Below are 20,146 nucleotides of genomic sequence, written 5' to 3'. Positions count from 1 at the left end.
TCTCTTCCTCTTCTCTGTCCTGAATCACCCATTTTTTAATATAACTGGATGATCCATATTGTTGTAGTATTCTTATGCCTTCCACAAGGTACATGAATACATATTTTCCATTTCAATCAAATTATCTTACTTGCTGATCATATAAATAATTTAAAACTGCCAGGTTTTGCACAGAATTGCAAAAATAAAAACAAGATTGTGGTATAAATAGAGAAGACATGCTAGAACAGTGTTTCTCAATCTCAGGAACTTTAAGTTATGTGGACTTCAACTCTCAGAATTCCCAGCCAGCTGGGATTGAGAAACATGGTACAGTATAGAAGAAGAGAGAAAAAAGAACAGTTCAACAAGGATAGTCAGTATGAGATAAACCTTGACAGTATTTGGTCCAGACATAGAAATGGTAGAGGAAAGAGGGAGGGGAGTAAAAAGGGACACAGAGGTTAGATTTGGACATACTTCTTCTCCTGGAATCTCCTCCTCTCCTGGCAGGAGCTCAGATGCTATAAATTATATACATTTTTACAAAGCATGTTTTGGAACCTTTGTCTTAGCTTAAGTAGTTAGTTGCTGCATATATTCTGCATCCAATAAATTTCATACAGCCTAGGGGTGGCAATAGGATCCAGTGGCACAATGATAATATATTACTTTGAAGATTTAACAGTTGGACAGCATAATACCAGCATAGTAATACCTATTAATGCTTATATCAGCATAATAATACAGGTCTATGTGCTAATGTGTTTTCAACAGAGGTATATCTATTTTTTGAGAGCCAGTTTGGTGTAGTGGTTTGAGGCACCAGGCTGGAATCTGGTAAACTGTGAGTTCTAGTCCTGCCTTAGACATGAAGCCAGCTGCGTGACCTTGGGCCAGTCCCTCTCTCTCAGCCCTACAAGAAGAAGGCAATGGCAACTGACTTCTGAAGAACGTTGCCAAGGAAACTGCATGAACTTGTCCAGGTAGTAGCCAGGAGTCAAGACTGACTTGGAGGCACCAAAAAAAAAAAAAAAATCCTGCACACATCCATCCCTATAACCTACATAGCTAAAAATCCATGGTTGTTTCTTCCTGTTTTTGCAGGACTGTATCTCACTTTTTCCTTGTGAAATTTATGTTGATGCCCTTTGCTTGGTGGCATTATGAATGAATGGGGGCAGTGTGTTTGTAAACGACTTCACTGGTATTCATTCCAATGTGGCTGAGTATTTTTATCTTCTCTTCACATTCTTGTATTAGCCGAAGCAACAAAACTCTTTTTTTTTTTAAGTAAGAAGAATTGTAGCTTTTTGTGATTTAAACGCCAATCCCAATAAAGATGGTATTATAATACTTTTGGCAGGTGTCCAGGCCTGAATGCTCATGAACTACTAAGGCAATCTTTCTTGCACCCCTCTGCATTTATTAAACTGCATATTTGGAGTGCCCTAAGGTGGGAAAGCCAGGTGCGAGGGAAGAAACATTTCTAGCACTGAAGGGATGCCACCAAGAATAGATCTCTTAGGTATCCTTTCTGTTTAAATGTGAGACTACTAATACCATCGAGCAGACATTTCATCCTCCCTTTGTTTGTTCCTCTTTTTAACAAAATGTTTTATTTCATTGTGACTTGCAATAAATTCTGTAAGCCAATTACGATGTGTGAGGAAAATCTTTCAGCCTCTTAAATCTGCTACCTTCCATTAGTGCAGCTGATTTTTTTCTCAGGTAAGATTAATTTCTATCCCCAGCCAGTTCCCTTTATGTCATTGGTAGAAATTACATCAGAAATCTCTTGTCCATGAAGGAGTAAGAACAGAAATACTTGGAGATAAAAGCTTTTTGTTAATATGGTTCTTAAATTCTACTTGAGAAACTCAGAAACTTGTTCTTGCCCAACCATTGTCATAGTTGCTTCCTAATCTTTTGCCAAAGATAAATAAAGTTGATTGATATCAAGGCCCACCTTGATTTTATGTTCAAACAGTATAGATTTAGTATTTATATGTTTGTACATTTTATATCAGAAAGATTATATCTGTTTTGCACAGAGACACTAACATCAGACCTACATTCCAGACAGTTTCTGATCAGCATCGTTTTGTAAAGGTAGCAGGTAGAGCAGTATGCTCTTATTGCTGCTTTGCTGTTCGAAAAAATGGCCTCTATTTTCAGAGGTTAATGAAACCTTCACTGCTTGTATGATCTGATATATTATTGTTGTTTTTTAGGCTAGTGGACACCGGCAGCATGATGACGGCGAGGGATACTCATAGCGTGGGATTCTTCTTGCTTGCCTTGTTCACTGGATGCTAATTCAGAATGTGGAAAGTAACAGTAAACTTTGGAGTGCTCCTTTTGTGTGTGTCTGCCCCAGAGAAGACTTCTGATTGCCATGTCAATCCTGTTCTCTCTCGCCTTGCAATGTCCAGTTAACTGATCGTTGGTTCCTGTCAAATCAGAAGTTGTATCCTTCATCCCAAGAAGAAGATGAAATTTCCATTCTATTGGCCCTTTGTCAAACAGGCACAATAGTATTTCCTTCTGGAGACTTTGGGATACAAACTGTTTTGGGTATGGCTACTGATCCCACGTGATAGAGGTGTGGCATCAACCTTGGGACTCATGACTGGGTATACAATGTTGCGGAATGGGGGAGTAGGGAATGGAGGCCAACCTTGGATGCTACGATGGTCTAGTCGGATTCGACTCACTTGGCTTAGCTTCACGTTATTCATTATCCTGGTCTTCTTTCCCCTCATTGCCCATTACTACTTAACCACCATAGATGATGTAGATGATGCTGGCAAGCGCATCTTTGGTCCCCGCATAGGCAATGAACTTTGTGAGGTGAAGCATGTTGAGGATTTATGCCGAATTCGAGAGTCGGTGAGCGAAGAGCTGCTCCAATTGGAAGCTAAGCGGCAGGAGCTGAACAGTGAGATTGCCAAGCTGAATCTCAAGATTGAAGCCTGCAAGAAAAGCATTGAAAACGCGAAGCAGGATCTTCTGCAGCTGAAGAATGTTATCAGCCAAACAGAGCATTCATATAAAGAGCTGATGGCTCAGAACCAGCCCAAGCTTTCACTGCCGATTCGGCTGCTACCAGACAAAGATGACTCTAGCTTTCCCTTGCCAAAATCCAATAGAAACTGCCGGCTGCATAATTGCTTTGACTATTCACGTTGTCCGCTAACCTCTGGTTTCCCAGTATATGTCTACAACAGTGACCAGTTCAATTTTGGGAGCTCATTAGATCCTTTAATTAAGCAAGCCTTTGAATCCACTGTCAGAACTAATGTATATGTTACTGAAAATGCGAACATTGCCTGTCTCTACATTATCCTAGTAGGGGAAATGCAGGAACCTGTAATGCCAAAACCTACTGAATTAGAGCAACAGTTGCACGCTCTGCCATATTGGAGGACAGATGGACATAACCACCTCATTATTAACTTATCCAGGAAGTCGGAAACTCAAAACTTTCTTTATAATGTCAGTACGGGGAGGGCCATGATTGCCCAGTCCACCTTTTATGATGTACAGTATCGTCCAGGTTTTGACATTGTAGTATCTCCTCTTGTCCATGCCATGTCTGAACCTAACTTCCTAGAGATCCCACCCCAGGTGCCAGTGAAGAGAAAATACTTATTCAGTTTCCAAGGGGAGAAGGTTGAATCTCTCCGATCCAGCTTACAAGAAGTGCGATCATTTGAAGAAGAGATTGAAGGAAATGCACCAGCAGACTATGATGATAGGATTATTACCACATTAAAGGCTGTCCAAGACAGCAAATTGGACTTTGTCTTGGTGGAATTTACATGTAAGAATCAGCCAAAGGCAAGTCTGCCCACTGAGTGGGCTCTTTGTGGAGAAAGGGAAGACAGACTAGAGCTACTGAAATTATCTACTTTTGCACTGATAATCACTCCGGGGGATACCCATCTTATGATCTCTGCTGGCTGTGCAATGAGACTGTTTGAGGCTCTAGAAGTAGGTGCTATTCCAGTCATCCTGGGAGAGCAAGTCCAACTGCCTTACCATGATGTAATTCGGTGGAATGAGGCGGCCTTAATTATACCAAAGCCACGTATTACAGAAGTGCACTTCCTTCTAAGGAGTATTTCTGACAATGACCTCTTGGCCATGAGGAGGCAGGGCCGCTTCCTATGGGAAACCTACTTTTCCACTTCAGACAGTGTTTTTAGCACAGTCTTGGCTGTCATAAGGACTCGAATCCAAATTCCAGCTGTTCCCATTCGAGAGGAAATGGCGGTGGAGATCCCTCACCGGTCTGGCAAAGCTGCTGGCACAGATCCCAATATGGCGGACAATGGGGATTTAGATTTGGGGCCAGTAGAAACAGAACCACCTTACTCATCTCCTAAATACTTACGCAATTTTACTCTCACAGCAATGGATATTTACAGAAACTGGAACTCAGCTCCTGGTCCTTTCCACCTCTTTCCTCACACGCCCTTTGATCCTGTTCTACCCTCAGAAGCCAAGTTTCTAGGGTCAGGCACTGGATTTCGACCCATTGGTGGTGGAGCTGGTGGCTCTGGGAAGGAGTTCCAAGCTTCATTGGGTGGCAATGTTCCCAGGGAGCAGTTTACGGTAGTCATGTTAACCTATGAGCGAGAGGAAGTCTTAATGAACTCCTTAGAGAGGCTCAATGGTCTCCCTTACTTAAATAAAGTTGTAGTGGTCTGGAATTCCCCCAAGCTTCCATCAGAAGATCTCCTTTGGCCAGACATTGGTGTTCCAATTGTGGTAAGTCATATTCAGATATTTCCTGTTTTATTCCTAAGAGAAAACTCAAGTCACTATTGATATAAAATACTGGTCTTCAGTTGTGCCATAAGCTGTTCCTAATTTGCAGATGTTTTTATGAATTTTAGAGCAAAGCAAACTAAAAGATCCAGAGACTGTCTAGAACACTCAATTAAAATATGAGTTTTTGAGTTACAGTGAAAGCCTGGATGTAATGTGTCCCTCATTTTTCTTTAATGTTTATTGTTTTATATGCTAAAGTACAAAAAAAGAAAAGAAAAAAATATGTAAAGAAAGCTTCTAAAAACAAAAATAGAATACATCCCAATGTTTGCATAAAACACATCACATCATGAAGTGACACATTTTTTGAACAACCAGTGGAATCTTGACAGTGTCATGCAGATCCTTTGAGTGTTTCCATTGCTTCTGTACAGGGCCAGTTCGAAGGCTGAAAGTAAACACATTTCTTCAGTGCAAGATTGTTACATCTGAGGTTGTAGTTTCTTTCCAGCCATGCATTATTATCTTGTTTGCTACAACCCATGCCCCTTATACCCAAAGTTCCTCATAGATCACAAATTCCAAATTTTTGGTACATATTTTAATACTACTATCAAATTTTTAAACATTAATTTCTCTTTTCAATGCCATGTGAATAAGAGTATAAATATTAAACAAAAATGGAACAACCGGAGAGCAAGTCCAAATTGTATGTGTTCCTTTAAATTTGTTACATCTCCAACATATAAAATTAGTCAACTAACCTTTCTTGAATATCTACTGAGGTGACCAATATACATGAAAAAATATGATGAATTTTAATATTTTGATAATTGAGAAATAATGGGTGATCATAATGACATTTTTAAGAAGAACATTTTTAAGATTGGGTAAAATATTGCAATGCTAGATTCCGAGTTCTTGTGCGTTATCACTGAGGCATTCATAGTGTAGGCTCAGAGGTACGTTTTGTGGACTCCTTGTTCAAAGAATAGAGACTGTAGACAAATCCAAGGTACAAGTTAAGGGAAGGAGAAACGGCACTCACTAGTTTCCAGGAAAAATGAAGTCATGACCACATGCCCACTGGTTTCTCTCAGAACTCTGATTGGCCTCGAGGCAGAGATTACTTACTCTGTTTTTTAGCATGTAGTCACTCATTGGTTAGCTTTTTAGCTTCATCCAAGTTCAGGATTGCTTTTCTTGGAATGTCACAATCAAGGAGGACAGTGGACAACAGTGTAAGCTTTCAGGCACAGCAGATTCTGTTCCTCTTATCCACTAGAAACATTTAGGGTTGTAACAATATTAGAAGCCATTTTCCCCAGTAAATTGCTGGCAGAAAGGCAGTGCAAAGGCAAACGGTTTTGCTTTTTTAATTGCCAAACAGAAACATGTTATTAAATGGATATGTTTAACATTTCAAAAGATGCAAAAGAGCTGGAATTTAAACAAATAATGGAAAGGATAAGTAACTAACTAAATAAATACAGTAGATAACTAAAGGTTGTACCTTAGTGGGAGATGGCCAGTTTCAATTTTAGAGTTTCCATTAAAGCAATTCTGCTTTTGAAGGCCTAGAATATTATTTTAAAATACAATTTCATGAGTGCTAGTGGAGATTTTTATTGGGTATTGCAAAAGTAAGATATTCTAATATGTTTTTTCATCCAGTGAAGCAGGATGGCCCCTTTTAAACTCTCTGACATTGTTCTGAGGGCCGCACATGTCCTTTGCTATGTAATTGGAGCTCCTTGTTAGATGATGGGGCCTTGTATTAGACTTGCTGTTTCCTAGCAGTACCATCTTTGTAGTATTATTATCTACCTGAATTGTATTAGATGAAAACTTCATCTTTGGGTGGGAGAGGTAGAGGAATAAATAGGCTTCATGGAAGAGGTTCAATAGAAGAAAGATTAATCGACAATCTTCCATCTTTCTGGAATAATGGGATAGCATATCAAATGAGTGCCACGTAATTGTATGAAGTATACTCAGTGTCCTCTTGCTACTCCAGAATATTTTTTGACACAGGCTGCTTAATCTAAGTAGGTGACATTTGCTCACTGTTGATGACAGTTCTCATATTGTTGAAATCTGAAGCCCATGTCTTGTAATTTTTGTTGAGGTAGTTGTAGATGCTGGATTAACAGTAGATGTTATACAAATCTAGATTTGAGAGGGATGGGAAAAGAGGTTTGTGTGGAGATATGCATACAAATGTACCTCCCCCCAATACTTGTTGGCACTTAGAGGTACATCAAATTATCTTTCCATCAAAAGCAAAGCTAGACATTCAGTGCTTATTTTTAAAGTATCCCATTTACTTCGGGGACAATTTGAGATTGGGTGAGAAGAAGAGAAAGTTTGGGTTATACATGGTGGTACTTTTATAGCCAGTCCGGATTCTTGTGAATGTGGACTTTGGAGCTCTAGAATAGAGAACCAATTAAAGGACAAAGATTTAACTTTTCTTTAACAGGAGAAAGGCAGAATTTTGTAAGAGAAGGCAACATTTACATAAGGCTTAAATGTGGGGTAGGCATGAAAGCCAGCTGGGTGACTTTGGGCCAGTCACTGTCTCTCAATGGGTTCACATGTTGTGGTGGGGAAATAGATGGCAGGAATATTAGGTATGTTCACTGCCTTGAGTTCACATATATATACACACACACACATATTATACACCAAATATATGTGTGTGTGTGTGTGTGTGTATAAAAATCCAATAATAATAAAATAATAAAAAATTATTATTTTGTCATCTAGGAACTTGACATTGGGTTAAATGAAAAAAATTATACACACACACACATATTATACACCAAATGTGTGTGTGTGTGTGTATAAAAATCCAATAATAATAAAATAATAAAAAATTATTATTTTGTCATCTAGGAACTTGACATTGGGTTAAATGAAAAAATTCATCTTGCTGTTTCTAGCTAATGAATCATACTGTTCAAGTCAGACAGCAGTGAATGGAACCTTTTTTTTCCAGGAGCAGTAATATAAAATACTTATCTCACTGAAAACGGGCATTTATATTAGTGTTGCTAAATATTTTGTATTCAGCAACACTCATGTAAATGGCAACCATTAATTGGCTTCTAAAGCAGGAGTGGATAATCTGTTGCCCACATGCATTGCCATTCCCCTCCCCCAGACCAAGCTTCTGGTATGTGATGACAAAATCACTATAATGTCTTGCTTTATATGTGCCAAAAATGGCAGTGTATTAATGTATTAACAGACCTATTTTGTAGTTAACACTACTAAAACCAAAAGGGTCAAAAAAAGGGCTGAAAAGCTTTTCAGTGAAATCAACACATCATCAAAACTGCCTCCTAGTGGACTGTGGGGACAAAAGGAATTGTAACTCCAGGCCAGAAAAAAAGGTGGTCTGCACTGGCTTAAAAGATTAATTATGTATGGCACCTTTTATTTCCCAAGTCTCACTAAAGCCAAATAAAGAGACTTGAGACGAGGCTTCTTTAAGATAACAGATGTATTTTGATCAAGACACAGCTGGGTGACCCCAATCAACACATTAACAAAAGATGTTGATGAAATCATACCTCACAAAACAAACATCAGAGGCTTTATAGACATTTAAATCTGTAATCAGATAGTACATCCCCTCATACCCATACAAGGGATTTTTGGGACGGTCTGAGCAAGTGAAAGGTGGTTCTTAGGAAGGTAAACTTAAATGTAACTTTTTCTTCTGGTTACCAAGGGAATGGCATACAAGATTTTTCTTATCTCTAGAATGTAGGGCCTCACAACTGTTGCAAACTTGGTACAACAAACAGCTTGTACTCAGCTAATTGCTTATTCGAAGACAATCGGGCATTCAGCAAAGAGAGAAGGGGGGGGAGGAAGAAACCAGTGCTCTTTACAAAGCAAAAGCAAGTTAACCCTTTAGAAATAAAATAGAGTGCACTGTTACAGGTATGGTTATACATTATGTGAAGCATATATATATATAAAATATAAAACTGTGTATATATAGAATATAAAAGTGTGTATCAAAATAATGCCCTTCAATTATCTCCACCAATAGTAGCACCGGTTAATCTAATAATAGAGGTGAGGCAGATACAAAGATTATTTGTATCTTAGAAGTTTATGGAATCTTTAAAGCCTTTTCCTTGCTCAGTCTATGGCTGGATTTGCATTGCACCTTTGAATTGAAAGAAACTTTTAAAGTGTTCTGTCTGATAATCTGGAATCATGCACCTTGTATAGTGGTACCTCGGTTCATGAACTTAATTCGTTCCACAATTCTGGTCGTGAACCGAATCAAATTTCCCCATAAGTTTCAGTGTAAATAAGGTTAATCCGTTCTGACCCCTATGAACGTGGTCGCCAACTGTATTGGTCGCCAACCCAATCAAATTTTCCCATAAGGTTCAATGTAAATATGGTTAATCCGTTCTGAACCATATGTATTTTTTTTTAACCACAAAAATATGAAACAAAGTACAGTACAGTACAGTATGAAGAGAGAGAACACTAACCTTGCTTGAGGCGACACCAAAAAGCTTCACAGCAAGTGTCTGTCTGCGACCGCGATCTCGCCTAGAGGAAGCCACGACCATGTGTCAGAGCAGAGAAGATGGCCGTGGGTTGTGTTCGTCACCCGATGTGGAGTTCGCGAATGGAAGCAAACTTTTGCGAACGCTGCTGTTCGCGAACCGAATTGTTCGTGAACAGAAGCGTTCGGGAACCAAGGTATTACTGTATTTAGGGCTGTGTGTACATTGTAATCCAATGTAGTGTAGAATATAGTATACTGGCTATAGAGTTTAGCTTTCAGAAGATGCCAGGTACTCTGTTTTTTACAGAGCCTTTTCTAACATACACAGTCCTGGAAATACACATAGTTGTGTGGTAGGGATTATTGGGACCTTGGCAGTCAAACTTGCTTAACTGGGTTTCCAGGAGTTTTGAGGATAAAGCTCTTCATAACCCGAGTTCTCTTCATAGCTCAGGGTCCCATACTATTGATCTACCTTATAAAAGTGTGTCTAAAATATTTCCAATGATGCAGTGGCTTTGTTTGTGTGACAGAATGAGAGGCAAACTTGCAAACTACATGTTAGTTTACTGGGTAGTCTGAATTCAGCCTCTATGGTTATTTCATGGTTTAGTGCATCATTAAAATCCTGAAAATTTGGTTGAAGAAACCATGGGATAGTGTGTTCTGCAAATATAGTCCCTGATGTTGGTCAGAAATTTTACTTCAAATGCAGTTAGATGAACTTGTATTCTTTAATATTCATCTCCCACCACTTTTTCTTAGTTTTCTGGCCCTTTTCCCAGCCAAGCACTTTCCAAGAATGCCCTGTGTTGCCTTCCTGATACATCCATAGTGGCCTTCACAGGTAGGCTGCCTCCACCTATTTTAGTTGTAGAGTCCCTTCTCCCTAAGCAAAATAGGAAATCTTTTATATTTTATTTTCTTAGTAAGGACTATAGTGGTAAATCTGGAATGTTCAGTTCTGTTTAGAGGGTAGTATCCAAGAAGTTAACCCTAGATTATCAGTCCAACATTCAAGAAAAATATTGTTTGAATGTTCTCCAAAGAGCCATTGTGACATAGTAGTTAAAACATTGGATGAGGACTGAGGAGAGCCAGGTTCATATCTGCCTTAACCATGGAAGCTCACTGGGTGATTTTGTTCCAATCACTTGGTCTCAACTCAATTTACTTTGTTGTTGGGAAAAATTGGAGGGAGTACAATGTGCTGCTTTGAGCTCCAGAATGAAAGGCAGAATACAAATCTAACAAAGACCTAAATTAGTCAGTCAATCTGCCCATCACATAAATAACTGAATAAATGATGATACATGTGAATATAAACTTACAGGAAAACAAACCAAATGTACTTAATAAAAGTAAATAAATTATCTTGATATATTCACCTTCCCTCACTGGGAACTGGTGCCTTTTCTTTTTTAAACCCTCTAAACAAGAACTGATCTGCTCTACTTTCTCCTTCCACCAATGTCCCAACCACCCCAAACTATCTTCACAATACCACCACCTCCCCCCCCAAATTAACAACATCTTTCCTGGATGGGAAAATAATTGTACTGTATTATGAGTGAGTTTGCTGAGACTGAGAGAATGGCAGTTAACTAAAGACCTTCTATTTATTTCATCTAAAAGTTGAAATTTTAATTGAGAATATCCTGATTTACAACTCCAGCCTCTCTCAACCACTACAGTACAGATAACAAGTTATACAAGCTGCAAGTGAATATGAGTCACAGATTTGGCACAGATTTTCTTTTTCAGTATAGTTTATTTGTACCTGCAACCCTGCTTATATTTCCCATTCATTGACTCTGAACGCTTTAGTAGGAAAACATTCCATGTATCTGAATCCCATGAGGTTTAAAACCTGATAGCTGAAGCCAAGGAATGGAACATTTCCTTTTCTCTAATAGAGGCTGTGATGTGTTTTTCTTTCTTTACTTGGTATTATTTTGTTGCAAGCTATTTAGCACAAGGTGTGAGGGTTAAAGAAGCAAAGTTTTTCTCTAATTAAAAATGGAAGGGGTGGGGTGAATCGACATCATTTAAAAATTGTTTTTCCTATTAACACCAAAACCATTTCAAGCATCATAAGACTGCCAGGTGCAGAACAGTGATAATGCCACCGTGACAAAGTGATTACTGATCAAAGCACCTAAAGCAAGCGGCTAATGAACTCCAACAAATTACAGTGTAGTGATATGGAATGCCTTCTGCATTTTGAAGTAGGAGTAACTGCTAAAGTCATAGCAACCAATACACTGAAGCTACAAATTGGAGGAGAGCCAGTATAATGGAGTGAGTTGAGTGCTAAGTTTGAATGCAGGAAATTCAGGATGGGTTGAAATCCTTTCTGCAATGACTGAAGGGAAAGGGGTGGAAAGTCTAGTTAATCAACATAGCAAGTAGATTTTCTCCTTTTTTACCTCTTCCACTTTGATAAAAACAGTTTTCTCTATTGTTAGAGGCAGACTGGATCAGTTAAGGATAATGTAAATTGGGGATAAAAGGGTTTTAGGAGTACAGAGTGATGGTGAGGCAAAATGAAGGGTACCATGATGAGATGATTGAAGATTGGGAAAGAAGAAGATGATAGAGATAGTAGGGTCTAGCTGAGATGGGATCTGACTACAGTAGGCAAAGGAGTAGAGGAATAGTTATGGCAGAAGGACTTGGTGGCAGTTGGCAATCTACATATTAATCCTTTGATGAATGTAGCATCAATGGATTATATGAACAAGTGAGTGAGCATGATTGGTTTCAACTTACATCAATTTTCAGTGATGTTGCATAAAGAAGCTCATCCTTAGACAATCCTGCTGTGTACCCTACACAGTTAGAGTGTGTAGAATGGCATACTGTATTTCCTCTTTTACTAGCACATGTGTGACCATGTTATTGCTTTTTCTTTGCTCCAGTTTAATTCCAGTTATGGAAACTTGGGAGGAAATTGCATGTTGGATTTCTTAGATGAGAAAAGATATTTTCTGAAAAATATCTTTTTTAAAAAAGGAAAGAATAAAGAGCCAGTGTTGCCCATTCTTGAAGTGCATCTCCACGCAGCAAACATGGTTATTTTGGAAATAGCAATACTGATGCAGCTTTGAAGTAGATGATGACAAATAGCTGCACAATCATGATATTAGCAGTTTGAATATTTTTTCCTGTGTTTATGGGAAATCAGCAGGGCTAAATCTTCAGATATGATAAAGTCTCCTGTGATGAATAGCTTTCTCTTGTTACAAGAACAAGAGTACATTGGATGAGGAGAATACCATCTTTCTACTAGCAGATCAGTCAACTGAAATTTCACAAAGAGTTGCCAAATTTTGTTTGATTGTAATCACTGTAAGGGGGCTTTTAGTCTACTTTGTTTCATTAACCTATGAATGTATTTGCTACCAGGTGTTAGAATAATTTCTCTCTTTTTTTAGAGTATATCATATTGCTTAATTTTAATTTTTATTCTTTATTTCTCTTGTTTTGCCTTGTTCTTTTGTAAGTGGTCTTTTGGAGAACTGAATTCTCACCATAAGTAAAATTTTAAAAATGTGTCCCTTGAGTCAAGCTGAACTCCTGGAGATAAGATTGTCACATCCATGATGTTTTCTTGACGGTATACGGGGGTTTGCCATTGCCTTCTTCCAAAATGCATTTTCAACTTCTCAGTCTCGCCTGTATCCTGGGAATTTTTTTCTGGTCTCCCATCCAAATACTAACCAGTTCTGACCATACTTAGGTTTTTTGAGATCCAGAAAGGTGGACTAGGTACTGCTACCTGCTATAACAAATATTCATATATAAGCAGTATGAAAGTAGTGTGTGAGCTCTACTTGACAGCACATACAGTACATTGAAGTGCTCAATTTTACCCTCACTAAAAAGTCTACCCATGACCTCAGTGGATGAGTCAGGAGTTGAATGTATGTCTTCCTAGTCCAAATCTGATATTTTATCCACTGTGTGATACTGGCTTTCATATTAAGTGCATTTCCCATCATCCCCAGCTGGGACAGAGAAGCTGATCCAGACAATAACACAAATTGAGGCTTTACATAATTCTTCCTAAAATTCTGTCTTCTCCCTTTTTTCATTCCGTGTGTGTGGTTATATGCATCTGTATCTGTGTATTGAATGGTATCAACAATATGGAAGGCTGGTGAGTAGGGTAGGGTAACAGCTTGACTGATAAGAGTAGGACAAAGCTATCTTGAAAGTGAGTTTTGAAGAAGGGCAAGCAGTACTTCTATCTTGATATTCAGAGTGGGCATTTTAGGGTGTAATGAAGTAGCAGAGGAGGATGGTCTGTCATTTAAAGCAAGGATTTGGGAGTATTTCTGCAAGTAGCATCGGAGGAACAAAATTCATTGGGAGCCACAACATGAAGAGGACAGCAGACAACTGCGTGTTAGAATTGTGGGGCCAGGTTTAGGTGATCTTTTTTGAAACCCAAACCTGTGGTTTCTACTCCCATCCCCTTCTAATGTAGGCATACCCAGGTTTTTTACCTTTTGAAGTAGTAGAGCAGTTGCAGTTATTCTGGAGATTAGCCCCAAACAGTAATTGGGACTGTCTCATAAAGAAACTAAAGAAGGATGAGGAATGATGCCAGCTGCAGTTATGACTACACTATCCCTGATTCCAGATCAGAGACGTGTGTTTGTAATCTGTGCAAAGATTTGAAGTTGATTGTCTTCCCCACATTGCAGATGAAGTATATATTAGTTGCATTTAGCACGTATATGAGTTTGTGGCTGGAGCAAGAACCTGATTGTGATCTTCCCATCTCAACACCTTTCCAGTCCCCCAACTCAATCCAACGTACCAAGAGCTTAATCACTCTGTAGCAGATTGGATTCCTGGTGGCAAAACATGGGCAGATTTTGCATTTTCACAGGTGACACAGGTGCACTGGGGACAGCAGTTTTGGAGATCACAATTAGCCTGATAAAAATATCTTTTCTGCCAAGGAACTGTATTCATCTGAACTAAGCCAGTTCTCAGAAGTGAAATAAAGTAGAATTAGAAAGAATGATAAAAATGATCGCCCACATGTTGCAAATTGCCTTTCCTTTTCAAAACATCCTTACACTTCTTCTGTCAGTTAATGGGGTTTCCTTACATTTAGTCCATTTAACTGAGCAGTAATGTTAAAAAAAAAAAAAAGCTTGCTTATCTACCAGAATAAAAGTGCTAAAATTATATTACTTACAAAGAAATAAACTAAATTTCAATTTCACTCTTTATTACACATGTACTTATATTTAATAATTCAAATAGTAATGCACAGATACAGTTGGAGTCCTGAATTTTACAAGAGGTAACCTTCCCCCTGCCCATTTTGTTTGTGAACCTTTCCTTGTAGATTACTTTAGCAAAGGGCATTTAGCCTCTGTTGGAACCAATCAACTGGCAGCTTTTAGGATGCTTTGGTCATAGATGCTTTTAATGTCCAATTCTCTGTCATTCACATCTGTTTCTGTACTCCAGTGGATGAATGTGTATCGGTAAGGAAAATTATGTACTTCTTAAAAGGAAGCATACATACAGAGATATAATCTGCTGTGAAGATGCAAACAGTGATAATTACCTATAGCGAGTGGCCATTCCTCCCAAAATTGGGGCAGTACATTCTTGCACACATTAATGCTTTGAGTGTGATAAGAAAGCATGGAATTTGTTTTATTTGTGATGAATATTCTTAAATCTAATAAATGTAACACTCTTTGCTAAGACCTTCAGATCATCAACAAAATCCTGGGAATTGAAATATTTCCCTACTAATTTTGGGATATTGCATTATTCGAGATCAGATTTGTGTCCATCTATTTCTTTTTTCATATGGACAGGCCAGTGGATCTAATACAGTTGCAAGAAAAAGTATGTGAACCTTTTGGAATTTCATGGTGTTCTGCATTAATTTGCCATAAAATGTGATCTGACCGGCATCTAAGTCAAGAGTATTGACAAATATAATGTGCCTAAAATAATAACACAAAAACAATTCTGATCCTTCATGTCTTTATTGAACACACTCATTCAACATTCAAAATGCTAGTGGAAAAAGTAAGTGAACCCTTGGAATCAATAACTGGTTGACCCCCCATTCTGTTGTGGACTTGCTCCGGTGTTTTGGGTCATTGTCCTGTTGCATCACCCAACTTCTACAGAGTTTCAGCTGATGTACAGACATTCTCACATCATCCTGAAGAATTTTCTGATACACTTGGGAATTCATCTTCCCCTCAATGACTGCAAGCTGGCCAGGCCCTGATGCAGCAAAGCAGGCCCAAATCATGATGTTCCCTCCACCATATTTTACAGTTGGGATGATGTTTTCATGATGATATGCAGTGCCCTTTTTACGTCAGATGTAGTGTTGCATGTTCTTTCCAAGTAGTTCAATCTTTGTTTCATCGGTCCACAAACATTTTGCCAATATCGCTGTGGAGTGTCAATGTGCTCTTTTGCAAACTTCAGGCGTGCAGCAGTGTTCTTTGTAGTAAGCAGCGGCTTCCTTCGTGGTGTCCTGCTTGTTCAATGTTTTACTGTAGACTCATGAACATAGATGTTAGCCAGTTCCAATGATACCTTCAAATCTTTGGCCGTCAATCGGGGTTGTTTCTTTACCTCACTGATGAGTCTTCGTTGTGCTCTTGGGGTCATTTTGACTGAGTGCCCACTTCTTGGTAGAGTAGCCACAGTCCCAAAGTGTCTCCATTTGTAGATCATTTGCCTAACTGTAGACTGGTGAATTTCTAAGGTCTTTGAAATCACTTTGTAACCCTTTCCAGCTAAATCAACAATTCTTGATCGTAGATCCTCTGAAAGCTCTTTTTGGTGAGGCATGGCTCACATAAGGATATTCTTCTTGTGCAGAGCAAACTCAAAAAGTTTGAGTGGTTTTTATCAGTCAACGTAGCTCTAGTCCACACCTGCAAACTCATTTTCTTAATAAGACTCCAGGTATGCTAACACCTGACTCCAATTAGCTTTTTTGAGGTCAACTCAAGGGTTCACATACTTTTTCCACTAGCACTATGAGGTTTTTATGGTTGTTCTCAATAAAGATATGAAGGATCAGAATTGTTTTTGTGTTATTATTTTAGGCATGCTATATTTGTCAATACTCTTGACTTAGATGATGGTCAGATCACATTTTATGACAAATTAATGCAGAACACCATGAAATTCCAAAAGGTTCACATACTTTTTCTTGCAACTGTATAATATACAGGTACAGCAAGACATTACTGATAGAATCAATCACACTGGAAGATGAATAGGGTCAGTTAGTTATGCTTCATAATTCACCTTTGGAGAGCTGCTTTGCACTCCCACATAAAGCATTGGCCCCTGTAATATCCACAAGCAATCCCTGTAGGGAGCTCTGACAAGCACAGGGTTCTGACAGATGCCAATACTCTTCTCAGTTGCACAGGTTAAGGGTGCTCAGGAAACAGGGCTATCTTTGTTGCCAAGAAACAGGATTTTAAGAAAGCTTAGGACAGACTGGGGTCAGAAATCTAGTAGGCAGCTTTTCATGTGTGTTAATTACATCAGTCCTTCAACTACTACACAGTTGTTCAACAACCTTGACCAATACTTTGAAGGCTTTAGTTTAGCCTTGTCAAAAGCACCTTCTGTAGATGGTTGCTTGGAACTGCTAGTAAAGCACATGGTTAAGTTCCTTCCCCTACCCCCACTAATAAATAATTAGCATGGGAAGTTAATAAAAAATAATTAGCTTTTCACATTTTTGTGTAATGCCCCAGCAAGTGTTTGGAGTGAATTTATACATAAGTACATGCTTTTTAGATATAAGCTCCATTATTCTTTGCCCAAGTCCCCATGGAAAAGGACTTGTATTTTTCAAAGACATGTCATAGTTTTAGGGGCAGATGCTGCCTTCTCCACTGGAGTTTCACTAAGTGCATCTTTTTATGTTGGAATAGATAGAGTACGAAAGCCTGCAAGAATTCACTTTCCTAGGATCGCAAATACATCAAAACAGTGAATGCAGTCTGGAAATAAAGCATCGAATCGCACTAGGTTGCACAGCAATGATGGGCATGAATTGAATATGGAAAAGCAAGGATATCAGCCTGGCAACTAAATGCAGATTAGTCCGCATTATCATGTTTCCCATAACTACCTACAGACCATGAAAAAACTTGACAGGAGGAAAATTGACTTATTCGAGCTATGGTGTTGTAGAAGGCTCCTGCGCATTCTTTGACAGCAAAAGTGACAAACAAGTTCTGGAGAATATAAAACCGGACATATAGCTGGAAGGCAAAATCACAAAATTCCTCCTTACTTATTTTGGCCATTTCATGTGAGCAAACTCACTGGAAAAGGCAGTTATGCTTGGAATGGTCAGTGGTAAAGGGAAACGAGGCCACCAAAAATCACAGTGGCTAGACACCATCAAAGCTGACAATAACCAAAGCATAAAACATCTGAAAGAAGCCATACAAGATTGGAAAACATGGTGAGAGCTGGTCCATAAATTTGCCAAGAATTGGACATGATTGAACTGATAGTATCATCATCAGATAGAGCCTGTTAATTTCTCTAGAAGAAAATAAATATGAGGACACTGCTAGGATGGAGCTAAAATTGTCCCTGGAGCATTGGGTTCTTGGTAAAGATAGACTTTGCACTTTTGCAAACTAAGGCATCTTACCAGTACTACATAAGCTGAGTTATGAGTGCATCTCAGCAAGTGGCTGCATCTGGCCAGCTATGTCTGAGCTTGGATGCTAAGCAGCATCAGAAAGTTAATAAGATTCTGCTTGACCAGGGTACCTGAGGGACCACCTCTTCCCCATGACCCGTCCCACCCGATCACACAGAGAGGGCATGCTCTGGACCCCCTCGGCAAAAGAGCTCCGGCTAGCAGGGTCCAGAAGGTGGGCCTTCTCTGCTGTAGCCCCCGCCCTTTGGAATATCTTGCCCCCGGAGGTGAGATTGGCCCCCTCACTCCTGGCCTTTTGGAGGGATTTGAAGACCTGGCTTTGCCATCTGGCCTGGGGCGGGGAGGGAAGTCATCAAGTGTGGGGTTGGCTAGCCTCTTAGAGGCCTGGCATTGCTGCCTTGAACCATTGGCCTCCTGGATTTTTTTCCTTCATCTTTTATAACTCTGTATATAGGTTTTTAATTGTATATTTATTTATTGTTTTTAATGAGTTGTGAGCTGCCCAGAGTCCCCCATTGGGGGGAAATGAGCGGGGACAAATTTAATAAATAAATAAATAAATAATCAATGGGAGACCATCAGAGAATGCAAGGGTTGTAATTGATTGATTGATTAATTGATTATGTGCCATCAAGTCATTTTCGACTCCTAGTGACTACACAGAGGTAGGGCACATATCATTTTCTCCTCGTCCTTCAGCATATCCAACGTCGCCCCCATCAACATTGTTACTGAGTCCATTTACCTCTTCTTCTCTTTCCTTCTACCTTTCCCAGCATTAGACCCTTCTCCAGAGAGCTAGCTCTTTGCATAATGTTTCTGAAGTAGGATAATTTGAGCCTGACAGGGGCTGTAAACAAAAGAGGAAAGTTGTAAAACAATCCAAAGAAGGCAATAGTAAACCATGGCACATCTTGCCAACAAAAACATACGAACATATTGGTGGAATTTCCAACAGTTGAGTTGGAGTTGAAGGATGCTTTATCTTATTATCTGAGAATTGCCCTTCTTAATATCTGCACCTCTCCCAGGTGTCAGACAAAGGCCTTTTCAATCTTCAGGGATCTTATTAGTGTTTACAGAAAATGACAAGGGTTGGATTTTGGTCCTTCTGTGTGCAAAGTAAGGCCTTCTGTCCACCATGTACTATAGTCCCCCCAGCCCCAACATTTTGGCTTACTTTGCCCTACAGAACTGGATGAGAGCTATTAAAAATTGAGTCACTTCCTAAATGCAAAGCAGACACTGAATTTAGATATTTTGGTGATGTTACACTACAGTAAATTCGGGGGGTTTATGTAAAGGATGAATATATACAGATGCACAGATGAAATAATAACTGTTCCTCTTGAATTGTTGTATGTGAAATTCAGATTCATTTTTCCATCTACAGAAACCTGCAGCTTGAACTCAGATAAAGAGGTTGTCCCTATAGGAGAAAGTCAGTCTAGCAGTTCTTATTAATCCCTGTGGCCATGAATATTCAGTCTCCTGCTGTGAGTTATGCATTTTAAAACATTCTTCAGTTTTGGATAGTCTGATGCAACTGCTACAGGGCACTGTGGAGCACAGCATTTCTTTCATTGTTGTGCTATAAATTACCTTTGTCATCTACCGCTGGAGTATATTATTGCTTTCGTTGTAGATCTCAGGGGCATACTTGTTTGTGTGGTGTGTGTGCCTGTATGCAAATCTGCATCCTATTATGCAAACACTCTGAAGGTTGCAAGATGCCTTGTGGATATTAAGTAGTGAGAGCTACAATTTATGTGTGTTCAACCTTGCAGGTGAGTAGCAATATTTTTGAGTTGCTAAGAGAACAACATTGAAAATATTACCAGTTATTTGTCACAAGACAACCTCAGCAGTGGATTGATGAAGTTACATCTTCAGTTTTTATGCTGGTGGAATTCATTGCCATATGAAGCTTTGAAAACCATAAACTAGCATGATGTGTTTTGTTTTGATGCTTTATTACGATTTCAATTTGTTGTTCATTGCTCAGGGTTGAATACTGAGTGGGCAGCATTTAAATTGAATTAAACAAACAAACAGGTGTGTGATTTCTTGGTGCTGCTTTGAGGCTTATCCTTAACAGTGCTTGCCAGGTAATGCCTATTATCTACCATTCCTACCGTGTA

The 20,146-nt window shown here is 39.0% G+C and overlaps 1 protein-coding gene across 2 annotated transcripts in view; it reads left to right on the top strand.

The window, feature by feature from the left end:
• EXTL3 (exostosin like glycosyltransferase 3) overlaps positions 1-20,146 on the top strand; it is a 151,591-nt gene that overhangs the window by 104,122 nt on the left and 27,323 nt on the right. For both annotated transcript variants that reach the window (XM_088152550.1, XM_088152549.1), the window contains one exon: positions 2,214-4,755. In XM_088152550.1, coding sequence (XP_088008676.1) covers positions 2,608-4,755 — 2,148 coding nt within the window. In that variant the 5' untranslated portion in view covers positions 2,214-2,607. The remainder of the gene's footprint in view (positions 1-2,213; positions 4,756-20,146) is intronic.

Source organism: Python bivittatus, unplaced genomic scaffold, assembly GCF_059951505.1.
Source record: "Python bivittatus isolate LINGU-HERP-01145 unplaced genomic scaffold, Pbiv_v1 ctg000690_np1212, whole genome shotgun sequence".
NCBI classification, from domain to species: Eukaryota; Metazoa; Chordata; class Lepidosauria; order Squamata; family Pythonidae; genus Python; species Python bivittatus.
The sequence above is the reverse complement of the archived record's forward strand: the minus strand, read 5'-3'. Positions and strand labels throughout refer to the sequence as shown.